Source organism: Aphelocoma coerulescens, chromosome 8 (genome assembly GCF_041296385.1).
Source record: "Aphelocoma coerulescens isolate FSJ_1873_10779 chromosome 8, UR_Acoe_1.0, whole genome shotgun sequence".
NCBI classification, from domain to species: Eukaryota; Metazoa; Chordata; class Aves; order Passeriformes; family Corvidae; genus Aphelocoma; species Aphelocoma coerulescens.
Genome location: NC_091022.1, coordinates 16,892,128 through 16,919,811, shown reverse-complemented (window position 1 = coordinate 16,919,811; position 27,684 = coordinate 16,892,128). Strand labels below are relative to the sequence as shown.

The 27,684-nt window shown below is 37.2% G+C and overlaps 1 protein-coding gene across 8 annotated transcripts in view; it reads right to left on the bottom strand.

Moving 5' to 3' along the window:
• Nucleotides 1–7,269: 7,269 nt before the first annotated feature.
• ZNF644 (zinc finger protein 644) overlaps nt 7,270–27,684 on the bottom strand; it is a 58,053-nt gene continuing 37,638 nt past the window's right edge. For 7 of the 8 annotated variants that reach the window (XM_069022833.1, XM_069022832.1, XM_069022831.1 and 4 more), the window contains 5 exons: nt 23,433–23,505; nt 19,129–22,160; nt 18,352–18,957; nt 8,288–8,390; nt 7,270–7,800 (listed from right to left, as the gene is read on the bottom strand). In XM_069022833.1, coding sequence (XP_068878934.1) covers nt 7,608–7,800; nt 8,288–8,390; nt 18,352–18,957; nt 19,129–22,129 — 3,903 coding nt within the window. In that variant the 5' untranslated portion in view covers nt 22,130–22,160; nt 23,433–23,505 and the 3' untranslated portion in view covers nt 7,270–7,607. Of the gene's footprint in view, nt 7,801–8,287; nt 8,391–15,690; nt 15,814–18,351; nt 18,958–19,128; nt 22,161–23,432; nt 23,506–27,684 lie in introns of all 8 variants that reach the window. The other variant, XM_069022839.1, reaches the window with a different exon arrangement.

Here is a 27,684-nt window from a genome sequence, read left to right as displayed (position 1 = left end):
TAAAATAAATGCCATCTATTGCATTTATCTTTTATCAGTAAATGGGCTGAGATTCTTACCTCCAATGTTTCTAGCAGTTTTTAATAGATATCCCTGTTTCGCTGTGCTCAAACAACCTAACCAGCTGTGTATTCACACAAATCATTCAAGCAAGTGCTCCATTTTCTAAATTCTTCTGTGATTTCAGAAAGGCCAGAAAAAAAAAAAAAAAAAGAAAGAAAAAAGAAAAGACAGTAAATTCAGCCCTATGCAGAAAAACCAGAAAGGTAACTTACGAGTTCAGCTCCCAGCAGCAGTATCAAGTGTTGGTACCAGCTGTGTAACTTGGGAATTTTGGTTTGTGTAATCCAAAGTCACTCTAAAATCTAAACATTTCCTCCTCCCCCCTCCATTTAGGTACAGAGAGCTACTGTCTCTATAGAAAATAAATCATAAATCAGGCCAATAGCTATGCTTTTAAGAGTACTAAGCAGTACTTTATCTGTTTTCACAGTAATATAGGACTTTCCCAAAAAGCTTCCTCACTGGTAGCCAGCGGTAAAATAAAGTCCTAAAGAAGAAGAGAGATGAAAAATAAAGACAAAACCCCAAATATGGATGCAAGCAAAAACTGCAGAAAGGGAAAACAAACCAAGCTAGGGATGAAGATAATGAAAACGGTCAGGTTAGCAGCCCAGTGAGATGCAGCTAAGTACCATTCCCAGATGGGAACCTGGGCCTGAGGGCAAAGAAACGAGTTTGGGATCCTGCAAGAACACTCACATTCTGGGTCAGGGTCTTTAGTCATTTATTAGTACTCATGGTCAGCTGCAGCCAGACAACACTGGGTTTGGTAGTGGAGGTTATTTCAATGAGAAGAGAATGTTGTAAAATGATGGATGTCAAATAGTAAAGGAGAAAATTTTTGGAGGCAATGAATGGCAATCTACCATGAACAGAACATGAAAAATCAGATTTCAGTGACGCATTTGTAACTGAGGCCATACATGGGAAGAGCAGCCCACATTCTTTCATGATTGGACTAATTGTCTATGGATTTATACACAGCACTCACAAAGATTCAGTAAATGTACTCCAGATAGCAAAGGGAATGGGTACAGTTGACTTCCAACACAAGAAATCGGATTTAAAGCCTCTTTTCCCTGTCACTGCCAATCTCTTCAACAGTTTTTGGTGAAAACTCCTTCCTTGGCTGTTTGGCTATGGATAGTATTTGCCTTAGCTTCCTCTGTGCCACGAACCCAAGTGCACCCCTGAAGATTTAGAGGCACAGCAAATGCAGCCATCAGCTAGATTTCAGGGACTACAAACAAGTGTCAACCCCAGGCTTATACTGTCTTCTCTTCTTTGCAGTTTCTCTTTCAACCTATGGGGCTTTTGTTTGTTTGTTTTTAAAAGATTTTTCCCCCTGCTTTTTTATCCAAATAAGGCTGTTTTCTTTCTCCTACTTTCACACAATTAAGTTTTTTTCAGGGAAGAGACAGATGAAAGAAATATTTATTGTCAGCAAGACTTCTACCTGGGTGACACACAATCCTTATTTGGTTAAAACACAGATTAATGGTGTTAGTTTGCATTCTCCTTTATCAGTCTCTTCTTTTCTGAAGCTGTTTCAAAGAGCACAATGGGATTCAGAGCTTCAGCATTTGTTGCTACAGCAGTGAGAATGGATTTGGCCGAGTTTCACAGAGAGCTATAAACATGATTCACAACTGCTGCTGACTTAAAGATACATAATCAAAGGTTTACATGAGAAATTTTCTGTTTCCAATAAACAGATTTTTTAAAAGGGGTAGATTATATTTAGGAACACTTACCATGAGTATCATGTAAGCATGTTCCACGTTGCAGGTCTCTAACACAAAAGAAGGGTTACCATCACTTGGTACACAAACCTCAGATCTCACGAGTTGAAAGTGTACTTTTAAGTGAAAATATAGAATAGAAAGCCCAACAGTTGAGATTTATACAACATATGGAGTACAAGCACCTTGGAAGCTCTGAAAAGGCTCCAAGGCTCCCTTTGTTCCCTAACTGGACAGTAAGAGCTGGAATTTTGGAACATCTGGGTTCACAGTTACTGAGGATGCCATTTGCTTGGGTTTTAATTGCAGTGAAAAGAGCATGGGAGCCTGCATGAGAAAGATCTTTCAGGGCTTTTGTACAAAATTTTGCCTCTACCTAGAGAAAAGCATCTCCGCAGGAATGCATTTATTCCAATTTTTATTTCTAGCCAAAATAACACCTTGTCAGTCCTCAGGCACCCTGTGCAAACCACCCTCATAGTCAGTGACACACTGCTCAGGTCCCTCCACCTGCCATTCTGGCACACTGGAGCCACCTACACGTGAGCTAAGGCAGCCACGACCACTTTCCTGAGGGGGAAAGACTGCAACCAGACACCAGCTACTGGACTATGTGGTTTTTTCTACTTGATGGACTTGAGAATTTTAAGTAGTTTTGTAAAAAGGCTGTTAGCTGACTTATGCTCAAATCTTGATAGGGGGATAGGGCACTAAAGTTAGAGATATTTCTTAACTGCTTTTGTAAAATACAAGTTTATTAGCCTATAGTGCAACTAGAAATGTAAATGAGCACTGCCAGAGTTCAACCTCAGCAAAACATGGAAGGGATCCCCACTCCAGCCCGTATTTAAAACAAACCCATACCCCAAGAGTCTTTTATGCTGTATTTGATCAACCTCTGCATTTTTTTCTTAAGAGTGTGTGTGAATGGCTGTGGTATGGCAATGAATCCTTTCACACTGCAGGAGGAGACCAGGGACTTGCAGAGCACCAGGCAGACTGGGTTTTTCAGTGTACTCTGTCCAGGTACACGTGGCAGACACTGTGCAGCCAAAGCTGCGCGGAAAAATTGCTCTTAACTGGGAGAGAAGGCACCAGTGAGATCAGCAGTGAGACTGCAGAGTGAGAAGTGGGCAGACAGATGAGAGTCACTGTCATTTGGGATTCAGCTTCAGATTTGGGCCCTTGGCTCTGGTGGTGTTCCCTCCACCACCAATTTTCAGCCTTAGTCTCCAACACTGGAATGTAAATACCCCCCTTCTTGCCTCACCTCTCTAAATTTTCAGGTGGCTACAGCCAGCAAATGTGCCCTCTGCATCACCACGCGACTGCTCTGGTTGGGGTGGAATTCCCTGGTTAAGTGACCACGTGCAGTGCAGCTCACCTCCGAACAATGGGAAGAACACCAAGAAGCCTGCAGTGTTAAAAAGGAACATTTTATTGCAAGAGATTACAAACCTGGCACTACGGCCAAATGTTTCCATTACATCACAATTGCTACCCATGTATCAGGCAACAGCACCTACAAAGCATGGTGGATTGAAATATCTGAAATCATAATGCAGTCAGCTTTTTAAAGTAAGTACCACCCTGAAAAGTTTGGGTTGTTTCTTTAAACAAACTCAAAACTATACAAATCAATTTTTAAAATACGAAATTGGTGTTTAAATATCCAGGCCACTAACTAATATTATAAAAAGTGGAAAAGTCTGTTAACCATAGTGCTGAACTAAAGAGGCTTTGTTCACAGCCCATAACCACTCAGTTAAAAGCAAGTACTTCTTATTCACTGCTAATGTTTCCACATTTGTTCAGCCCAATTTATCTTCTATAGGTTTTCAGAATCAGGTAGATTTAATGCATAACCCCTCTAAAGCACTGCAGGAAACCTAGAACCGTAACTGGCCCAGGAAAAGCATCACAGTCAGAACAGCACTGCATCTCCCCATCTCAGTCCTGTGACACTGACCTGTAGAAACTTTGGATGCTCTCCTCTGAGCCCCAATTCAGAACTGGTGTTTCTCCTGTGATCCACTTACCTCAAAGAGCTTGGTGATTTCCCTGAGCGTGGCTGAAACAGCAGGAATTAGCGCAGGCACACAGCTCAAACACAACCCCGCCTGGCCCAGGGCTCGCAGCCAACTGCTACAGTGCCCACCTTGGGCATGGCCGCGCTCGCTCTCCCTCCCCAACAGCTACCGACACCCACGCTCAGGTCCTTCCTCTCCCATCAGCTACTGACACCCACGCTCAGGTCCTTCCTCTCCCATCAGCTACTGACACCCACGCTCAGGTCCTTCCTCTCCCACCGGGAGGAGCCAGCAGCTCATTTCCTGACGCTGCTGCCTGGGGAAGGCGAGCCCTGAGGAAGAAGTTGGATCTGCGGGCAGAGCTGGGCTCCCTCAGCCCGTGGGAGCAGACCACCTCACACAGTTCCCCCAGTCCACATGAGGCAGCACAGGACAAACCGCAGTAAATGCCCAGGGATCTCTGGGAGACAACGCGTGTTGTTGCCTGCTCACCTCCAATGCCCACGCATCCAGCCTGAACACACTACCACTTGGCAGCAGCTACCACGGGCACTTTAAATTAATCACCTGTCCAAGGTTCTGCAGAAACATCTTCTCAAGGAATGGAAGCAGTTTTAATTTTTGAAGAGAATTTGGAAGTATCACTGGGACTAGGGAATATAGGCCATCATCTTATGAAAAGTGTATGGGGGTGGTCTTCTACAGTTTTCCCAAGGCTACTACTTAAGAGACCTTTACCAGAAACTAGGATAACTTCAGAAACAAGGCTGTGATAAAGAACCAAAATCAACCAAACAAAAATCACTGTGCCACTGCAGTCTTTACCCCAAAGCAATCTAAGCCAACCTGAACAGACTAACACTCGTGTTTAGATGTGCAACTCTGGAAGTCCAGCTCTTCAGCACAGACTGCCACAGAGCCTCTCAAGCAACATAACATCAAATTGGCATCACAAAGTGACTGATTTAATTTACCCTCTTCTATCATATTATTTAGAATTTTGCTAACTCCAGAGAGGGAGATTTATATTTCCTTGTAGCTAGTGACAAAAAAATACCTGTACTTCCAAACAACAGAAACTGAGAAAATAAATAGCCCCACTTGAGGACTAGAGGCTAAAGACAGCTAATTGTACTCTATTTTTTTAAGATTATTCAGCCTGTATCAACCACATATGTAATTAATTTAATAATCAGAAGAGTTTTAGAACTCCTACATATTTTTCGAACTATATGATCACAATGATCTGATGCCAGCAGGGCACACAGCCTGTCACTGAAAATTGCTCCTCATCAATATAATCTCATTTTGGAAACTGATCAGCCCTAGAGCTCACTGCTCTTCAGACACAACATTGCATCTTAGTATTATTACATAAAGTAGCTCGCAATTGGGGTTTAATGAATTAAACAGAATTAACCAGGGTTTTAAAAATTATTATTATGAATCTAGTAAGAGTTTTTTGCTAATGCAAAATTCTGCACAGTATGGCTTCACCTTACAAGCATTCTTAACAACATTAGATAAATAGCATTTGCACTTAATTGATTTTTTCATTTGCTAAACAGCCACAAAATATGGTGCTCTCACAAGCACCTTTTTTGGTGAGAAGGGTAAACAAGCACTCTATTAAAGCATTATAAACATTCAAGGTGATGGATCACTTCCCTCTATTCTGTTTCAACACATTGCTTTAAATCTTCCATTTTCACATCGTATAAAAAAGTCCCACAAGTATCCACAAATTCAGAAATTTGTTAGTCTGCATACACATAATTTGTCTGCAATACACTTCAGTATCCCAGTTATCTTTTCTAAAATCTCTAAAGTATTTATTCCTCCAGCCTTTAAATGTAACCATGTAGATTTTCCACTTACAAGAGAATAAATTTCAACAAGAAAGCTAAGCATAACTGTAGCAATTTGTACAGTTAAACACCTGACAGCACTAATTTAATGATAGCCTTGACAGAGCTAGGATGGCCTTGTCTGAGGCCTCTGTCTTGCACAGCTGTGCATTTTTAGCCCATCTATTCTATCAGAACATTAACAAGCCTCATGTGTTAACTCTGAACTCTGTGCATCCAGGAAGACAGACATTTATTCATACTTTCCACCAATCAAATGTAATGCGTCTGTGAACAATTCAGTTTATTGCAAGTAAATGTACTTTTACTTAAGATCATGAGAAGATTCTAATCTCAAGCAAGACAAATCAATTCCACAAACTTAATTCACACAATGCAAATAAATGCTTCACATTATAGACATTTAGATTTTCTTTAAACCTTTTTATTTAGAGATTTTTCTGGTAAGGAGATATACCATAGGAAAGCAATTTCACTGGCAGTGAGGTATGTATATACTCTACCAAAATACTCCTCTTGCTTTAACTGCTTTTAACTTTATTTACATATAAAGAAAATATCAATGCATATCCTTGGCTTAACTACAGTATCTGTTACCCTATATGAGTAAAATGAAATGTTACTTGCATACAAAATTGATTTGTAGAGGAATCTAATTGGATTTAAACAAAAATCATGTTCTGAAGACAGTTTAAATGAACAAACACGATTCATCATGACCAAGACACCTGCACCATATTTCCATCCTCACAGCACATTTATTTCAATAAATCTGTAAGTAGGTCCTTAGCATGAGCATAGTGTTACAGTTTTCATACATATAATCACATCCAAAACAAGCTCTAAAATTTAAGTTGTAAACATTCTCTTCATATGTAGAAACATTTCAATCTGTGTTTGACTTTTCTAAAATGATCAATCTTTTAAACAGAATTATAAATGAAAAGCCTACTCTAACTGTGTAGTGAGCAATGCTTATTAGTACATTTCTACAGTGTTAAATAAAATAGTAGAGGCAAACTTCTGGAAGCAAGTCAGACTTTAAGTAAATTGTCATAAAAGTAACAAACTTGTTAACAAAAAGATGCTTTGTAATAAAGAAAGTTGGACTGAATCTACTATGATACAAAAACATAAGGGTAAATACCATCTTTGTTGACAAGTAGGAGGTAGCATGGATGCACCACTTTATTGTCAGTGAGAAATGCAACTGAAGTAAAGAATATTTCCTTACCACAAATTTCCAGTATTATGTACATATTTCTCTTAGAAATTTGTTTAAACAAGTTTCCCTCCACTTTTTAGTACAAAAAGCCTCATGTGATTTAAAAAAAAACACTTACACACCTAGATAGAATAGTACTAATTGCCCTATTTGAACGAAACAGTCTCTTGAACTATGAAGTACATGGTATTTAATGCCCTAAGTTGAGTAAATTGTATTAGCAGTTCTTGGTATTATACAAAACACTACATACATACAAACAAAATATAATAGTATCTTATTTTACTATGTAATTCTTTTTGGAATAAACAGAGCCTTGATTTGGGTAACACTGAAGAGAATGTGGTTTCTTTGTTTTATTAAAATCTGTCTTTTAAGTACCCATGTGCAACAATTTAAAAATGGCTGCCATACATATAATGGTCTTGTATTGATAGTGAACACAGTAACTGACAAAAACATAATAAACCTTAAAAACACATCTTCCACCCTATATAAAATATAAAGACTACTTACTGTAATTGTTAGGTATTCAATTTATTTTGATGTTACTGTAATCCACTTCCTCTATTTTCTGTCTTTAGCATTTATAAACATAATTTAGTGTAGCAATTTATTTTAAAAAATGATGAACTATTTCAAATTTACATCCAATTAAAATTTAAAATGTTTCTGTGTTCTATGATGCTGCTTCTGCCATCAGTAAAGAAAATGAAGTTTCAGTAATTGAAGCAGGCTTTTTAAGTAGTGATGTGACTTCAACCATGCCAGCTCCAGTCCGTGGAAGATTTGCGTTGACAATGTGTCGCTGCAAGTGCTTTATCCAGTCTTCTTGAACAGACAAAGGTCCTCGAAAGACCAGACCACAAAACCTATGCAAATATTAAAATTAATCCATCAAGATATATTTATCTCTACTGAAAAATTACAAAACAGAGATAGTAAGAGGAAAGTCTCAATTTTTTTGAAATTTGTTTCTAAATGTTTTAGCTGAAAAGCTTAGTAATTGAGTTCATTAGTAGTGAGCACAAAACCCTGTAGCTTATACAACTCACACTCTCACACTTTCAACACCAGTAATAACAATCTGTTGTTCTTATATAAGGTTTCTTTTGAAGGACAAAGTATTACTCAGACATGACCAATAAGATTTTAGCTAGAGAAACAACTGGCAAACTAACAACCAAGTATGACTGAATCAAATCCTCTTGTTCAAATTAATGAAAACAGGCAATTGCTTTCCCCCCTTATCATTCAATTTAATCACAAACATTTACAGATCCAATCATGAATCTTTTAATGACTAACATTAGCAAGCTCTTAAGAATGTATTCTTCCAATTAAAGTAACACTATGTACCTGCATCTGAGTATGTAAACTTCATCAGCACTATGAGGTAACGGCAGCATTTTCTTCTTGCTTCCAGATCTTGACCTTGACTTCTTTTGCTTACAGTCTAAAGCTAAGAAGAGAAATTTCCATATGTGAAAGTAATACTTCAATGAGTGTTAGTAAATAGAGATATTCAGTAAGTATTCCCTATGGCAGTAGTGAAAGACATCTAACTCCTTGTTATTCTATATTTAATTATAATGTAAATCCAAAACAATTACAGAGTAGTCTAAGAAATATACTGGCCAAACACATGAAGCTGGGTTTTTTTAGCTTAGCATAGTGCTTGCTCTTTGAAAGACTAGATAATTGACACTCAGCATTAAACTATTGTTTTAGTATCAGCAAGCACCTACAAACCTATTGCAGAATTATACAGAAGCAAAGCACCATTGGAAATTCCCTTCATGCATAAAACACTGTCAAAATCTCAGAACTTTTTTTGTAGTTCAAGTACCATTGTAAGACCACTCATGTTCAACCAAGTTACAACTTTATGAAGTTGTAGCTTTCAGCTAGTACAATCAGAAATTTCTAGTTTGAATAAAACACCTGCCATTTGTTTTCAACACAAAGCAAAAATTTGTCCTTTTGTTCTAAGAATTTCAAATGAAGCTTCCCCTTCACTGCTGTCTGAATTCGAATGAAGCTTACAAGAAGTATGTATTAGTCCTTGGCAGTGGGAGCTGGTATTAGGACAATCAACAGGGATGGCAAGGCCACTTTTTAAATTCAGTCTAAGCATTTGAAACTACGTATGAAAGTAATGTGTGTGAACAGGAAACACATAGCAAATGAGTTCAGATAGCTTTGAGGTTTGTACCTCCCATAAACACATGTAATGGGAATCTGAAACAAAACCTGGAGATTCTAAGAAGCAGCCAAAGTGGATGAGTAGATTAAACTGAATTAATATTGTTATAATGCAAACAGCTGATAAAGCTCAAGAAGTTTGTGACTGCTTGAACTGAGAAGTGTATCTAGCTACGCTCTATTCCGAAACACAAGACACCAACAACAGAACTCCAACACAAAAACTTTTTGCAAACAACCAGTTACATCACTTCAACAAAAACTCCACAGAAACCAGAAAGACAGTACCAGGTGGTATTCTTGATACCAAGAAGGCATAATGCTATGCTACTGAAGCATCTTAACAGTAAAATGGAAAAAAAAAATTGTTACACTTGGCTAAAGTTTTGACTCCTAGAATATAAAACAGAAGAATTAACCTCTTAGCATTCTGAAGCATAAGACATTGTCTGGTAAGGTAAAACATGTTGATTTAAAGAACACACAGTCTTGATTGCATCCTTAATTTTTCTCATGCCCTCCAAATGAGCACCTCTCAAGCTTTTACCTTGTGGCCCAACTTTTAACTTGGTAGATATACCAGATGTTTCCCAGTTCCATCCCCAGACTTAAAGATTCCTACCAATCTAATTTAAAATTTAGAATGAATTTCTGAGGTTTGAAGGTATGAGAGAACCAATAAAATAAGTAGAAAGCAGATACCAACCTAGAGAGACTTCTTCAGATCAACATTAGGAAAATGAGGCTTAACAGCATTTTTTTCTGACAGCAACAACAAAACCAGTCTGGATATAAAGGCAGTAACCCAAAGTGGCAGGGGGGAGAAAGAGAGAGAAATGGCCAAGATAACTTCTGGAAAAGCATTAAGGGGTTCTTAATACTTTACTCTCTCACCAAAAGCATATTCTTCATTTAATTAGGAAGAGAAAAGCGAACTATCATATCAGGTAGGAACTGCCACATGCATAAATATTTTACACACCGCCACTTCAGTAACATCATCAGCAATGTAAGCAGATAAAATACTGGAACCCAGACACCCATGATTTGAAGAGAACTGTTGGTATGAGGGGCAACTTATCTGCAGCAGTTACTACAGCAAAAGCTTTGCCTTTGCCAATTTTGTGAAACATCATGGGAAGAAGGGAAACAGAAGTTGGTACTATCCAAATGCAAACATGCCCATGAGTTCCATCTGATGACAGTTAGTTGATGTCAGTTGATATGAGTGGAAAAAAAAGAAGCAGTAGACAACAGACTCCTCCTAGAGAGGCCAACCTGCATTTGAAACAAGGGCTTGCTGATTTCCTTGATGTTGTCGAAGACATTCATTCCCATCAAGAAATTTGATTCTACTTTCACACATCTGGAGCATTTCAGAGAGCTTTCCCTTTCTTATTAGACCTGGACTGGTCTTCTGCAACAGATTCCTGACACCTAACTGGTTTGTGCATGTGCATGTATAATTTTCTTTTTATAAGAAAAAACCCCTCTGAACTACTGTGCAACCAAACAACAGCACCACTGACAGAAACTGCCATAATGAACCAGGAGAGGTAGCTTCCACTTCCTTGAAAGGTACCTTTTCCAAGAACAATGAGAAAACAAGGAAAACAACTGAAAGGGCATGTTCTCTGTGCTGTTTATGATGGAGACTCTGGATAGGGAAACTACAAAAGAAAGAACAGAAAGTATCACAGCAAAAGACCAAGAAAAAGACTCCGATTACGCAATGAATTCTCAGAGCAACTTAGCTAAATTTGAAAGTAGATTTGCCCAAGCAAGAAGCTGTTACAAAAGATAGAAAATACTAAGAACACTAAATCTGTGTTCTGCAAGGGTCATTTTTTGTTCCCCTTGTCTTTTGAGCTAGTGAACATATTCTTTCATATTTTAGGGAGCTCAAAGCAGCACCAGTACATTTTGAGGTTACTCCAGTGAAGCTGAAAAGTGAATGAAGAAGGAGTATCTGAGTAAAGCTGATTGAAAACCACAATTCAAACAGTAGTTATCAGGCATGTGTACCAGTAACTGTCACAATAATTTCATTTTGTCTATCCAGGGAGCAACAAGTTTAAATAAAGCCACAGACTTGAGTACTCTGTTGATATGATGCTTACAAGTGGTTGTAAACATCAAGTAAGTCAAGTGTTTGTAAACATCAAGTAAGTCACACAATTGCCTCCCCATAAAGTAGCCATGTTCTGACCAAAACTCAGTTACTGCTTTTTCTATGCCTTTACTGTAACAAAACATGACCTCCTCAGAAAGTATATTTTTATCACATCTGGGAAGAGACCAAGGATAATTTAGCTCTGGTAAACTGCATGGAAACTGCCGCAAATTGCTAGAGAGGCAGGAACTACCTATCATTAGCACCTACTTAGTAGTTACAAAAGCTTCCAAACTATCATCCTTCATTCTCCATAAAGGCCTACTTCTTTTTGGAAGAAGTCTCTTTCAAGTTTGGCCACCTGGTGTTTCCCAGTTAATAACTGAAAAACTTCTTGTAAACAACCAGTCACATCACTTCCTCAAACTGCTGATACAACATGATGGAGAAACAACCCATCTAAAACAAAAGACAATCAAACTCTGGAGGAATCTCCTTGAGGTACTTAGGTACAATTTCAGAGCACACTACTTTGAAAAATATATGCTAGGTAAAAACACTGCATATAAAAACCTCTGTGACCACTTATCAAGAAAGACTACAAGCAGATGGAGATAGGAGGTTTCAATGAGCATGCCTAAGACAACATGAATTAGACAGGTCACAATTAGAGGCCCTTTCACTCCATGACATTTGGTCTGCGGTTCCAAATTAAACGGCTCTTCTTCCTGATGTTCCCCAACATGAAATGGTTCTTATTTCAGGAAAACTGAAGCTGGGTCTTTTACTCAGACTTCATTACTTTTGTCATAGTGTATGTAAACTAAAACAAGTCGAATAATTGCACACAGAAGTGGAACTAATTAACCATTTGAAAACACTGTCAATTAAAAAGTAAAAAATAATGAATTATCTTTCTCGTACAATTAGTCACTAATTTTTCAAATTCAACCACTTGCTACCTATCCTCATCACTACTGCACAATAAAGTACATTAAAAAAAACCCTCCATGATTTGCTCTCCATAGGATTTTATAAGATACTGAAAATTAGATCATCATGCCAGTTGATTCATTATGATTGTAACAGCACAGAATACACACAAAGCCAGTGGATCTCAGATTTCTGCATACCTGATATGCTTCCACTGCAAACTTCCCAAAGCTACAAGTTTGACAAAATAATATTTGAAATTATTTGAACATGTAGTAGCCCTCATGAACTGCTACCTCAGTCACACTGTTGGCTTGAAGGCCAGACTCCTTGCTCTGTGCTTTATTGTTCCCTCCCAAACTTCTGACAAAGCAGTCTCCACCTACAGAAGCAGAGACCAAAGGAAAGTAGTGATTCCCAGAAGATGACAGCCAGTAAGAAGAGACTGAGCAGGTGAAAAGAGTCAACAAAGAGAAGATGTAAAAAGCCAGGGCACAAGAAAGTATCAAGAGACTTGGGGAGGAGGGAGGAAGAGAAGCCCAGAGAGATAAGAAGAAAGGAAGCTGAATATACAGCTATAACGAAGAACGGTGAGATGCATATTGAAGATTTTATGTAGGTCTGTCCAATGCTCTAAAGATACTCAGAAGAAAGAAGCAAGTTTACCACATGCTCTGAGAAACACCAATGTGTTGCTACACATCAAAACAGGTATAAAAGGAAATTAACATCTACTCAAGATGAACAGTTAGATCATTACATTATTAAAAATTGGACTGAATAACAACAACAAAAAAGTTCCAGCCAGACATCTGAAGACACAGGTATTTGCTCTACAGTGGATCTATAGTGTAAGTATAGGCACAAATAAGGTTTAATAAAGACTAACCTCAAACAGCCAACAGTCTAGCAACTTTCACTTCTAGGATGTTTTTCTTGAGTCCATTCTCCAAAGCTACCATTATGCCTAACTATGTCTACTATACTGCTGAAGCTGTCAAGTTGCATTTGAAAAGAAAAACAGGCTAAGATTTAACTAAATATGATGAAATTACTGGCTGGAGAAGCAGGGCATCTGCCAGAAGAGCAATATGGTAACAGTCAGTATCAAAAACACGTGCAGACAAATGGAAAACCTGAGACTAGTACATAAGCTAATGTAGTGCTCAGAAAGGTCTCACTTTGGTGGCATCCAGAGATCACAAATTTCTCATCTATTTCTCCTAGTACACTGTAGTGCCTAGATAGGTCCTATAACAACTACCAAATAAAAGAATTAGTGTTCATGTTTAGTGAACAATTATTTTATCACAGCAAGAAAATTAGATAATTATTCAACTGATGTGATTTATTTTTGGTAGTTATATTTACTTCAGAAGATATAAGAAAGGCTTAATGGGAAGAAGGAACCTGTATAAACGTGTCCTCATTGTCTCCATAGAATGGCTGAAGACCATTGAAGGTTCAGCTGTGGCTGAGGCCAAACAGAAGACATCTCAAAACTGCTCTCAACCACAACCATCTTTTAATAAGAAAACCCAAGATCTACCTAAGAGCAACACTCATAAGAAGAATGTACTTTAAAACTAGTGTGTACTAGTTAAATCTTGTATTAAAATAATTCTCACAAAACTTACATTATAAAGTGGAATATCAAATTGAACAGCTGTTTAAAAGCATATTTTTTGGTCTACAAGCCTTGCATTAAGCTTGCTTGAATGAGAAGTCAATGAGCAAAGCTTACAACCTTCACAGAGTTGCAGCAGTGTCATGACTAAGTTACTACAAATATACATTGGTTGCATGATGTTTTAACTAGAACTTAACACTGACTCCTTAAGTCAATGGTTTCAGCCACAGGCCTATATCCATGGTATAAGTTATCTGGATTAGTTCCAGCTTCTGAGATCAAAAGATTTTTTTTTTCCAAGGTTTTGTTTCTAACCTTTTACTTAAACTGTTTCTAACCCCATTTTGTTTCTAGCCTGATTTTAAACCAACTTCTAGGTCCAATGACACAAGCTACGTGACTTTTTTTTCCATTCTTTTAAGAAAAGTGGCAACTGTTCTGATGACTATGCAACTACTTCACTAGCAAAATACATTTCTTAGAGGAAACAAACAAAAATCCCTGAAAGCACCTTAACAAGCTTCCTTCACTTTTTCCACTTAGCAAAAGGGAAGCTAGGTACAAAGTGCTTGTCCAGGATTCAATCTTTGTGTACTATTCTGTTTGCCAGTGTCTCCCTCACTGAATTACTGTTAAGCTATTAATGTGCAATTTAAATATACAGCTACTGAAAAATACCTCCTCGGTAGGTATATAAGAAAGGAACCATACCACAGGGCTAATATCAAATCACAGCAGTGATAAATGAAGTCTACCACCATCACCTTTTTACTGAATAAATATGAAAATTTTCAGAATCCCTGACTAAAGGTATCTTCTTCTACATGTTAGATATTACTGCATCTGCTGACTTCCTTCCAAATCTGCTTTGTTATAGTATTAATGTAGTGTAACATAAGACCTGGCAGCCACAGGCCCATATTGTAAAAATATTTCTTTTAACCTTCTACAGAGAAAGCCGGCAACTCAGTTTGTCATTTTTAGCATAATGAATTACATCTGCAGATAAAAAAAGGATTATGCATTTTCCAAGACCATTATGTAAAAGTCTGTGTTTGTTGACACAGAAAACTGATGGCTGCCCTTCTTAATTATAGAATATTTCAGGCTTCATCTCCAAATTTTCCTCATTATATTGCATCTCTGCTCCTCAATTTGCTGTTGATCGTGTGAAGTCCCACTAATCTCAGCAATAATCCAAGTAAACTCAGAAACTGCCTACAGCCAAGCAAGCTGCAGGTCTCTGGAAACAAGCCAAAATACAGCATATTAGAAGAATTTCAAAATGAAGTTTGTTTTAATAAAAAGACATTAATAACAGTGCTAAATGCTGTATGACCCTCACTCAATGTCAGAGAAGGTAGTTTTTGAGTTGTGAGTCGAACAAGATATGAAACCAACTACATACAATATGCTGTTAGAAATATACAAGGTGTAGAATTACTTGCTTTTCCTATTTTACTGGACTGTTCTTTGTAATTATATGTACTAGACAGTAAAAACTACTTGTTGTTTTGTTGCCTTTTTTTTTCTCCCCACCGCTCTCATTTCTGAGATACTTTTTAACACGTCATTAGAAGGCCAACTATCTGGTTTGGAAGTTGTGATATCATAGGAGAATGAATTTAAGCAACCATCTCTTAGTTTTGCTTACATACCTTAAGTGTTGGATCCAAAATCAAAGAGTAAGAATGAAAATCAGACATGAGAGTGGACAACAGCAACATACGTTTTCTTACAAGTTGCTGAAGTTTTATGGCAAATAAATTGTTTACCAGCAGAAGCTTCAAAATTATTTTGAATTAACATATGCTTTTGTCCAGTCTGATGAAGAAAATGTATCATAGACAGACTTGCTTTTACATCTGTAACAAAACATACCTGTCCCAGTCAAAAGTCCAGCACTCTTCTTTCGTGCATAAGCGCGTAAGTGGTTGGACAGGCTAACAGCACTTGTAAACGTCGTATTGCAATGCACACACGTTCTAAGCTTCACAGGCATACCTATCATTCAAAAGAAAACTATAATCCAGTTCTCTCTTCAAAAAATGAAATTCTCAAAGCGTTGTAAAAAGTTTTCTGCAATAAAGATGGTTTAAAATATATTCACTGCATTGATGCGATTGTTTAGTATATTAGAAGGATCCAAGTTAACCGTTATTAGTTTTCCACCTAGTGCTTTAAGCCAAACCATGTTATTTGAAAAAGAACAGAAAGGAGGCAACTTGAGCCCAGTAGGCTACTCTGCATTTAGTACCTACTATCAAGTTCCTACAGATCTCCACATTATGAAGTTCTAATTCCAAAATACAATCCTGCAATTTGTACAGCACAATTCTGTTGAGAAATTTCAGAGCTTTCAACATTTCCAATAAAAAGAATTTGAAAAGCCAAGTTGACAAAGTGGCAATTAGAAGTGTTTTACCCGTAAGACTGAAGAGCTCAATACTAAAATTAGGTGGCTGTTGAAGGCTCAGAGAAAAAGGTGGTAAAACACACCACTGAACAGTTGTTAGACCAAACATTTTGTTCAGTGCGTTTTCTATTCATTACTTTAGGTGCGCAATTGATAATGAAAGTAAATGAAGTTTTTTGCTAGAATCTTTGTGCTAAATAAATATCAACAAAGCAATATGCTATTTATCACAGGAAAACAATGAAACAATACTGAATTCCTCGCTTACAAAGAAACCATCGTAACTTCTCCCCTGCTCAACTTCACCATAATGTTTCTCCCTGCATTTTACCAAAGATATATTGTTTTGGTCAACTAATATTTCAGGCTCTCTACTAATAAATTATTAGAAGAATAAATGAAAAAGCTAAAACTACTCAGCTGGAAAGTCTCTGTTTGCAGGAAAGAAAGAATGCTATTCTCCAGCAGCCCACAGAAGACATGCTGTTTTTTCAGGCAAGTTACAGAAGAAGAATACCTGGTTGGTTAAAGCCTTTTTAAAACTAAAACCAGAATTAGGAATATTTGCCCTTTTTAGGAAAAACAGAAGATGTTCAACTCGATGTTAAATATTTTCTTATTAACTCAACTGGCACAGTGCGTTAGTTATCAAATTCTGTTACCTCAGCCACAGAAAACTATCGGGCCCCATTCATAACCGTTAGTACTATGCGAGCGTATGTTTATTTTTACTTGGTTGTTCGTCACAACCAAACAGGTTCTACCTAGCATTGAGCAGTAAATATTATACAGAAAGCAAAACACAGTGTCAGGTTTGGCAAGCTATTCCTTGAGCATTGTTTTTCAAATCATTAAACCTGTCAAAGATACACTTCTTTATTAAGCAATCTCCTGTCTTAAGGGACAACCACAGACGTACAGAAGACATAAAATACAATTCTTTTCCACTTCTACTATGTCATTTTAGAAAGCCGCCTTTGTTAAGAGATTGATTGCCACACTTTTGTAGTCCCTTAAAAGAACTTCTGAGCACATCGGATTGTTGGGGTTTTTTGTTTAAAGGAAGAAAAGAATATAGGTGAAAAAGTACTAGGCACTGCCAGTTTTACTAACCTGGTTAATAAGAAAAGAAACAGAACCAAAAAAAGTCAGGGGTATAAAAATAAGATCCTGCTCCTCATCTAAAGAATTCTGCAGCATTGGTGGTGTCCAACCAAGAAACCGGTAAATGCAAGCTCTACATACACATTAAAAAGGATGTTGGAAGAGTTCCCCAAGACTAGAAATAATTCTCATGTGACAAGTAAGTTAAAAACATCACTCTAAGAGCCTGCTCTATTAGTATACAGAGTAGCTAGGAACTGATTGTAGAATTGTTTCATTAGCACAATTCTCAGTGGAGGGACAATCTAGGTCCTTACTGGTCAGAGGCCGTGCATTGGAAACCTGCTGGCTACAACTGTATGCCAACAAAGCTTGAACCAGCACAGGTTGTCACTCAGGATAGACAGGCCCTAAGCAAGCATGAGTTTCTCACAGCAGCCACAATTTGCAACAAACAAGAATTAATCTATGTTGTAAGAGTATGTTTGCCTAAAACCATCAGAATTAGTTGACAGTGATTCACCAATTTGCCGTATTATGCATTTATAATGGTATCAACAGTTCTGTTAGTTTGAGCAAATGCTGCCTTGCACAAACCTCGAAGATTTAAATGCAGTATTCCCAAACCAGCTGTTTTAATGCCCAAAAACAGGGTTGCAAGCCCAAACATTTCAGAACTGTTAGTCTACCAAATATGCAGGGACACTTCAACTTGTTTACTGCAGGATGTGTCTTCTTCCTTACTGAGGCTCACTTTGTGTCCGCTTTGAATTTGTATGCCCAGTCATATGCAGAACAGGAACTATGTTCCATGCAAAAACCCTTCAGTGCTGCTGAGGCGTTTTTCCACTTTAGGAAAAACATGTCAGAAAAATTTGCTGTGCTACCTCTCGCAGTCAAGTGTCCTCTGGAAATGAAACAAGAATTAAGAGAACAGAAACCCAAATAAAATACTCTGCACTTGTACATTTTCTATGAATTACACGACTCTTCAGAAATGTTGTCAAGAAACACCTTCTTACCTGACTGCATAGTCAAGTCCATTTTTTGTGGCTGATACATCAATGGACTGTCTTCATTTAATGGAAGAACACATTTCTGAACAAACCTCTTTCTTGCAGTTTGATTATGAATCTTTTGAGGGGAAATATCAGGATTCCTTTCTTCTCCTAATCTCTTGCTTTTCAGGAGTTCTATCAGTGTAAGCGACTGATTTCTTTTTTCATCATGTAGTACTGCTTTTGTTTCATCACATTCATTTAGGAAACTCAGCCCTTCTTCCTCCGATGCAGACACAGATATATCTTCAGTCTTTAGGCCATTATGGTATGCTTCAAGAGGTATAACATTCTGAGATAAAAAGTCATCATTTGATGCAAATTTCTGAGCAACAAATGGTCTGGGAATAATACGGCGACTGTTCAAAGCCTTTAGGATTTTTTCGTACTTTTCTTCATTTTGCATCATCTCATTCAGAACACAGATGGGAGACTTGTGTGCATCCCACTTGGTTTTGCCAAGCCTCTTCAGGTGTCCTCGCACGTGATTAGACAATCCAATTTTAGTATCGAACCAGCCACCACAGAGCTGACATGTATGCTCAGAGGAAGTTTCAGATTTCTCAATTGCTACAAAGAAAATAATTATAATGTTTTTTGACAATTATATATAATCAAACATGACAACAGCAAATCACAAGAAGAGAGGCTTTACAACAAGATAAAGCAAGTCGTTTCGTGCTCAATAAATCCCTTTGTCCCCCCTTTACTTCATACCCAAATAAAAAAACCAAATCTTACCTTTTCTAACACGTTTAACAGGAGTCCCTGTTCCAGCTCTTTTAAAATGCTGCATTTTGTCACTTGTTGCTATCTGTTCTGGTGAAACAACATGGCGGGCTTCATAGCTTAGTCCAGCTCTGTGAAGATGTCCTCTGACATGATTGGACAAGCCAACACCTGTTTCAAAGGTTGCTGGACAGTATGGGCAGGACTTCTTTTCAAGCGACAAATCAGTCCAGTGGAAAACTGAATTATGCTTTGGCAATGCTGATCCTACATTTTCTAAATTCTGAGGATCATGCAAATCATGCAAGAAGTTACTACCCTCAGCATCTTCGTAATACTCAAAATAAAAGCCATCATTCTGCTCATAACCAAGTGAAGATTTATCACCAGCTTCATTATCTTCCATTTTACCTTTGAATATGGGGAATAGGTTTACATGCTCCTGATTAATATCATTGTAAGATTCATCCTCCACAGACTGTGTAGTGTAATCACATAGTTCAACATTATCCCATGAACTTTCATCCTCCGTTTCATAGCTGTCTTTTTTTTCAGCAGAGTTTAGTTTCTGTAAAACAACAACAGTCATTTTATGCAGAAAATCTGGATAGCAATCCAAATCATCTCCTGTAACAGAGCCTTCCCTCTTGGATTCTTTAACCACTCTTTTTACAGCTACATGCCTATGATCTTTACAGCCTTCTGCCCTTTTGCAATCAAGGCTATTTGAATCCATGACAAAACAATTATTACTTGATGAAGAAAATAAATGCAAAGCACTGACAGATTTGGACTCTTCCTTTTTTAAATGCAAAGGGTAAGAGTCACTAGATTTTTTAATCATCCTGTAGTTTTCATATTTGTGTCTATATAAATAATTACTTTTTTTGGCACTAGCTTTCTGCTTTGCTGCTTGATGAAAACATTTACGTTTTTGGTCAATGCTATTTCTAATAAAAAAGTTCTTGTTTGTAGAATTTAGATTGCACACACTTACAGATGACTGTGAAACGCTTTTCCGAGCCTTCTGTATCCTGTAGGGTCTCTTGTGAAGTTTTGCGAAGTTACTGGACTGTGAAGTAGAGCCAAATGATCTTTTTACATCCTGTTTTAAAGCAGAGTTCTTTGGAAAAGTAGAAGAATGTTTCATCAACTGTTTCGTCCTGCTACGAAAATCTAAAGACTCTTCTATTATGCTGCCTTTTCTTTTCTCTAGTCTAAGATGACTACCAAAGGGATCAACGCATGATGCTGAATGCAAATATGCCATGTGTTTTTTTAAAATGCTTCTAGTTGAAGTAGCAAACGGACACAACTTACACATATATGTTGATGACTTTCTTGAGGATCCTAAATAAGGATCTTTCAAGGATGCCTTTTTCTGAGTTTTTCTCTGGGACAAGTCGCTACCAATAATTGAACATTTGACTACTGCTCCATGAGCGATCCCTCGATGGCATTCCAGTTCATTTTCTGTCACAGCCATGAAATTGCATTCCTCACAACAGTAGTATCTTTTATCTTTTTCATGGGTCTTTGCATGCTGCACAAATGTTTTGGGACAATTGGTACCAAATACACACTGTGGGCATTGTAACCGTGCGCTCCTACCCTCATCCTGAAGTTCTTTCAGCTCACGGATTTCTTCCATCAGTTTCTGCCTTCTTTCCTGGTGAATTATCATATGCTTAAGAAGGGAATTACGATCCCGAAATGTCCTTCCACATTCCCTACATGCATAGGGCCTGGGGACATTGAGATGCCGAAAATGACTGTTCCCATCTAAATGGTACATCATATGCCTATGCAGATGTTTCTTCTCTCTAAAATTCACATTGCACTTTGTACAGGGATAAAATGATGGTTCATCAGTACTGAAAGTAGATGGCGGTTCAGAATCATTCTCTTCACATTTGTTTTTCAAAGTATTGGATAGAAAAGTGCTAGTGTGAACAGGAGAAGTATCTTCTGCACAGTTACTAGTGGGACTATAAATGAGCTGCTGGATAGCATCAACAGTTTCCAGCTCTTCATCTGTGGATTCAGGCTTTACTTTACTCAACGAATATTTCTGTGGTTCTACTATTTGCAGCTCCTCATTCTGCTCTAAGAATTCAACATTTAATAGTTTTGATTTACTAGGAATACAACTGGTATCATCAAAACAGTCTTCAGTATAGCGTGTTATTTTACTAACATCCATTTTCCTTTTTCGCTTCTTTTCTAGCCCTACCTTACAGTGAATGGGAGACTTCTCTACTGTTTCTTCATTTGTCATGAGAAACTGTATAAACTCTTTTTGCGGATCCCAGCTGGGATCACATCCCGATCTGAAGCCACCTGTACCTGAGGAAATGCCTGTTAATGTATCGACACAATCATCTTTTAATAGTAAATTCTTATCATCCTCACAAACTTCTACTTGGCCTACTAAAGTGCTATCTACACTATTTCCTACTGTTTTCTGTGAATCACAACCAATTGAAGCAGAGGTAGGTAGATTTTTAATGGAATGAGTCAGGTTCTTAGCATGTGCTACATCAGGTAACAAAAATAAAACTTGGTGCTGATTTGATTTCTGTGTTGCACTCTTTGCAGGCAGCTGAAGATCATGAACCACTGTCAAAGTTGAGCAGGAATCTGCAAGATGACCTCCAGGCTGTCCAGTGGTTAACGAAACACTGCCTTTATTCATAATGGAAGTCTTTGTTGAGGTGGAGTGTGAAACTGGTCCATTAACAGCAGTTCCTCTAGACAACATGAAGTTTTCACTAGAAACAGTAGGAGCACCAGTGTGTATAAACAGAGAAGCCTGGCCTCCACTTAAGGCTTTTTCAGATCTGTCCCTTGATAGCTCCTCAGTCAGAGTCAAGGTGCTGTTCTTCTGAAATGACGTGTCACTCTCTTCTGGTTTAGGAATGCCACCTTCTTCCTCAGACACAAAATTATCATCACATAGGATTTCTTCTTCTTTAGCACCAGTGACTTCAGTATTTATCTCTAAATCATCCATATTGCTGGTCTGTCCATTAAGTACATTTATACTAAAAAACAAACAAGAAAAAAATCAGGCAATTGCAGAAATAAAGAATAGCAATTTTAATTTACAGCTTTTCTTCAGGATCACTCTTCACACTGTAATCTAAAAAGATGTTTTGAACTTGTCAAAAATTTATTTTTTCATTTAGGATATTCAGGACATTTATAATGAATCAATGAAGCAACATAAAACCACAATTTTTTTGCTATGTAATATTAATAACCATACAGCAAACTAGTCACTGCCGAGTATCCCAGTTTGAAGAAGCCTGAGACCTACACACAAGCAAGACGGGGAAAATCAGACTGTCAAAACAAACGCAAAAACATTCTACACGTACATAAATACAGATTATCTTCAGTTGTTCTCTGGAAGTAAAAGTAAGGAGCAAAGGCTATCCAGACATCTACTAGCAATTCTGCTTTTTTTTTAAAACATACTTTCTTTAGGAAACTAAAACAATCTTTATGTTTCTCAAGGCAGCACTTTTTTCAAAGTACTTCCATACAATTGACCTGATGCTACACAAAAGCCTACAGAAGGAAAAAACACAATGAAGCTGATTTTGAACATCTGATTAGTGACAGAGACACAGCAAAGGACCAAACTCACTGAGGAAACTAGATGTCTTCCTATTCCCTTCTCACAAAAGGACTCTCCTTGCTTTTAAAACAAGTAAATCCCATTTCACTTGTAAGGCTATTTTAAATGATAAACCAATTAAACAACATCGTATCAAAGGTGGGGGGGAAAATACTGTAAGAACGAAACATTTCATTAGGATTTACCTACCAGATGAAGTCACCGTGTTGAATCCAGAGGATGCCAATAACAGGATCTACTAGTACAGAGAACTACTGCATATTAATTCCCTGTGGGTGGCCTTGTCTTTCTACAAGTGACTTTTATTCATACATCAAATCATCTACTCAATGCTTAGTGGGCACAAAGGAGTTGCCTACACATGAAAATCAGTGTGTGACCAACAGAAACGTAAACTTTAGTCTACATTCACTTCTTAAAAGGGTCCTCAGAACACAGTGAGCATAAGGCATTAAAACATTCATCTAGGAGCCAGGACATCTGTATTTTACAGAAACCATATATTTTACCCTTAGAGAATACTACTCACTTTGATCTTTGGGGGGATTTGATTCCTGCCATCACAGAGTTTTATTCAAAATGTTAATTAGTAACTGTTACCAATTAACATTTTGAAGAAAACTCAGTTAAAAGGAGTTATTACCTAGACTCTTTGAATTAAGTTATAACTTACAACTAATATCCATGGCTTCCTGCAGTGGTCCTTTGTCAAAATCCAGGAAGACCACTTTGGACATCCTTTTTACCTAAGGAGAGAAAACAACCTGGTTAAACAACACCAGTTTCACCTTCATACATCACATTTTAAAATATATCCAGTATTTTCAATTCAACAGAATGACAGCTGTTGAATTGAAAATACTGACACAATTCAAAACTAACTGGCTTCATGGAAATTCTCTGTTATTGCACTTGTTTTGTTACAAATCAGCAAAAGGACAAAACAATTATTAAACCTCTTCTGAGTTTGTAAAAACCAAACTTACTTTTGCAGATAAAAGTAATTGTATTTGGAGCAGAAATACAATGAAAAATTAAGACATTAAAAAAATATTTCCTTTGCTACTCCATCACTGAACTAGCCAACTTAAAAAATACAGCAATGCTCACATCAGAGGCATAATAAATGCTTGAAGTGTGTGAAACATTTTATTGTATTATTTATCTATAACATACCTTTACACAAATGTTCTACTAGACACCCCAGTTTCTCATTTTGCCATTTCTTAGATTTTTGCTTTTCTTTGCTGTTTTGAGATGGGTCATTTTTCACTATAATAACGACTTCCAATAAGATCACATTCAAAGCTATCACCCTAAAATGGTGATAATGCACCACCCAGCAGGAGTCTTTACATCACATACACAAGTTAGAAATGGGCAGTGCAAACATGTGCTAAGAATCAGTAATGCAAAAGTCAATTAAACGAAGTGAAACCTCTAATGATGCACAATAGCTCCAGCAATTTTACAACTGAATAATGTAGGCTTCATATAGTATCAGGCAGCAGGGTATAAAACTGTTCACAAAACATTTATAACAAAGTGAGTAAGACAATTTTGCCTGGAAGATGTGCATTTTCCTTGGTTTCTTGCTGCACAAGCAGACAAAAGCGTGCTCAGTCAATCTGAGAGCCTGTATTAGCTTTTCTCAACAGGAAGCAACATCGCTAACGAAGTGGTAAATTCAGTGTTAATGAGTGGCTTCACTGTTACCACCTCTGAGGTAAAACCTTCCATGTTCCAAGTTCCACCCATCTGTTCTGGTGTGAGGGGTTCAGAGGAAGAACAGACGCTTCCCATTTAAAGCAACTTCACTGCTACCCCCTGAACAGCGGGGAGGCAGACTGAGAATATTGTGCTGCTTGGAGACTGCAATCCTCATTATCAGAATGGCTCCTCAAAACTTCTCACAGGTTTACAAGATTAAGACAATGTATGTTGCTCTACCTACAAAACCCTACTGATAATAAATATTAGTGTTAAAGCTGAAGTTAAGAAGGTGGCTAGGACACCCTGTGGTCACCATTAAACTGATCTTCTCTTCAGAGTTATTAGAGATATCTAAAGCGTCACCTCACACAATCTTGTAATAGACTCCTTTCCATACTGTGTATTTATGGAGATTGTGAACTATTCCACATGGGTATGATTAGAAGTCTTCTATGGTAATACAGGTAATCCCTACAGATTTCCGTCTTTGAATCAAGCCTGAAATGCTTACTGTATCAATAACATCACTGCTACATTTTAATAATTTTCTGCTAATTATAATTTTTATTCTTATCATCATATATTATTATTTTTTCCAGCTCTCAAGGTGGTATAATTCACTGGCTTTTGTGCAGGACAACAACAATAAAGTTAACAGTTTTAACAGTGTGGTATTAGAGAAAACAGAAAACATACTTTTAAATTACAATAATTTTAGTCTTATGATAACACTAAACCAAGATGCAATACTTCAGTTACATTATCTATTCCATGTGTCACAATTTATGCAGTAACAACAATAGGTAGAACCAAAGACACAATGCCATGTTTTTTGAGGAAATGTTACCATCTAACTTGTCTCCTGGGAAAAAAAGAAAAATCAATCATTGTAACTAAGATGTAAACAAGGCTATGCAATATTCTTCGTATGCTTCCATCAGAGTTTTAAAATTGTCTTTTCTATATCATATTAGGAATACAAAATTATCAATTCTGTCAAAATATATAGCATTTAATACTTGGTATACTTGAAAAATCAAAATTTGAGATCAAACTTTAAATTTGTTGAAAGTACTGCTTATCATATCCACTACCAGGACTATACTGTCTCAACTATATAGTTGAGGTAATTTTTATTTAAGCACCCAGTGCAATATACTTAGGAGATATACACATGTAAAAATGCTGATGGAAAATGGCTGAAAAAGCCTGCACAAGAATACACAATCCCAACTCATACCTTTGAAACACACTTTATCTAAAGGCTAGGTCAAATTCAATCCAATTATTTCAGTTAAGCCTAGAATGACTGCAGTGCACTTAACAGCGTTATTCCTGGTTTACATACTATGGTATTTACTATACAGAAATTATTTCATATTCAAAAATAGACAGAAACCAATTATTTATCCAGATAAGCCACACTCCACTCCCTATTAATTGATTTAAAAATTACTTATTTTTAAATACTGTTTTTATTAATAAAGTATCAGTTTTAAAAATCATAATATGTTCTGCAGATATGACTGCCTGTGGCCAGACAGTCTAAACATTAAAGAAGTGTAAGGTCAGATCTATCTTCAAGCTGACAGATCATAATTTAAATGCCTTAAGCTAATCTTATTGTCTTAAAAATCTCGAACATCAGTATTTTTGCAAACTATCAGCACTTGCTATAACACCCCGCTACACTACATCTTGAGGTTACTACAGAAGAAATAAGGTGATAATTGCATATTAACATAATTATTTGGTAATCCCCCCAAGCAAGCTTCCTAGGTCACTCAGTAATTCAGATTAGATGCAACCTTCCTGTCATCAGATCTATGCTGTCCACTTTCTGTTCATTAATAATTCTTTTTGATAGGAGTGTACTTAAATCCGTTGTTCTATGTACATTATTAATTGTATTTATTACCAGTAGGTTTATGACCTTTCCAAGTTTTTATTTCATAATGACAACCTTTACTATGCAGTAGGGTCACACACCAAATTAAGAGCACTGCCTTCATGCAAGGCTAGCTCAGTAAAGCTTACACCTCAGTGCCAAGTATACCATGCTGTTGCCTACTAGCAGGTGTAGGCAAGAGATTTGTAAGTCTCTGTTGCAAGCCTCATGTTATTTTATAGGGATTTACAATAAATTTGAAAGCACATTGGAGCTGAAAAACCAAGATGGAAGAATTTGGAAGTGCCTTTATGGGTTCTGATATCAAGTTTCTCATTAAATTCATAAACATAAGCCAATGAGCTAAAAGTCCAGAGCAACTATTAAGTAACACAAAAACTCAGAAGCCACTAAAGCTTCTGAATGGATTGAATTTAATCAGCCTGGCTAAAGAAACTGAAGAAATACAGTGTCTTTCAGCAGTGCTCTAACAAAGGCAAAAACATACTTGTCCTGTGCTAAATAACTCCTCCTAAGTCAAGTTCTTTAAGCAGGTATGTGAATAACCAGGACACTCAAGTGATTATTCAAATATTCAAGAGATAGGAAAGGTGCTTCAGGTTTTCCCTGTTCCCATTTAGATTTTTCTTCAAGACTTCATTATGTAAATACAGAAAACTAACAAAACCTATTGTTTTTCCACAAGCATTCCTGTAATAAAGCTTTGTCAAGTGACACATTATATTAAAGATGATGGAACCAAAGTAACAGATTTTTAGGCAACAAACAGCAGAACAGAAAGAGTTTTAAGTACATCATGGCACAGGGCTAAAAAGGCATCTCCTTCCATTTTGCCCCATCACAGTCTATGCTTTAAAACCTTAACCATGGCAAACATCAAGCACAGAACTTCTGCCTAAAGAGAAAGTTTTAAGAACTTCTGGAAAATGAAGGTTTGTACAGAGTAGTAGAGGAATTAGTAACGAATCAACACAAACCAGGCACATCTTGAGAAAAAAAAAATTTTAGAGGACAGCTGCAAATATTTTTGCCTCTTCCATATAGTAATGCACAGTTTATGCCTTGGGAACTTTGGATGTTACCTAGCAATATTAATACCCAAAATCAATAAAATCATGATACTCTGATCATTAGAAGAATACCTATTTCTTGTTTTCCAGTTTATTTCCTTGTTAAAAAGCTACCCTGATCCACCCTTCAAATGGAAACAAAACCACAAAGCCTGACAAGTAGGGCATGAGTCAGTGACTCGCCTTCCTCCAGCTTCTATTTGTGTTTGCAAATTAAGTTGTTGAAAATACAT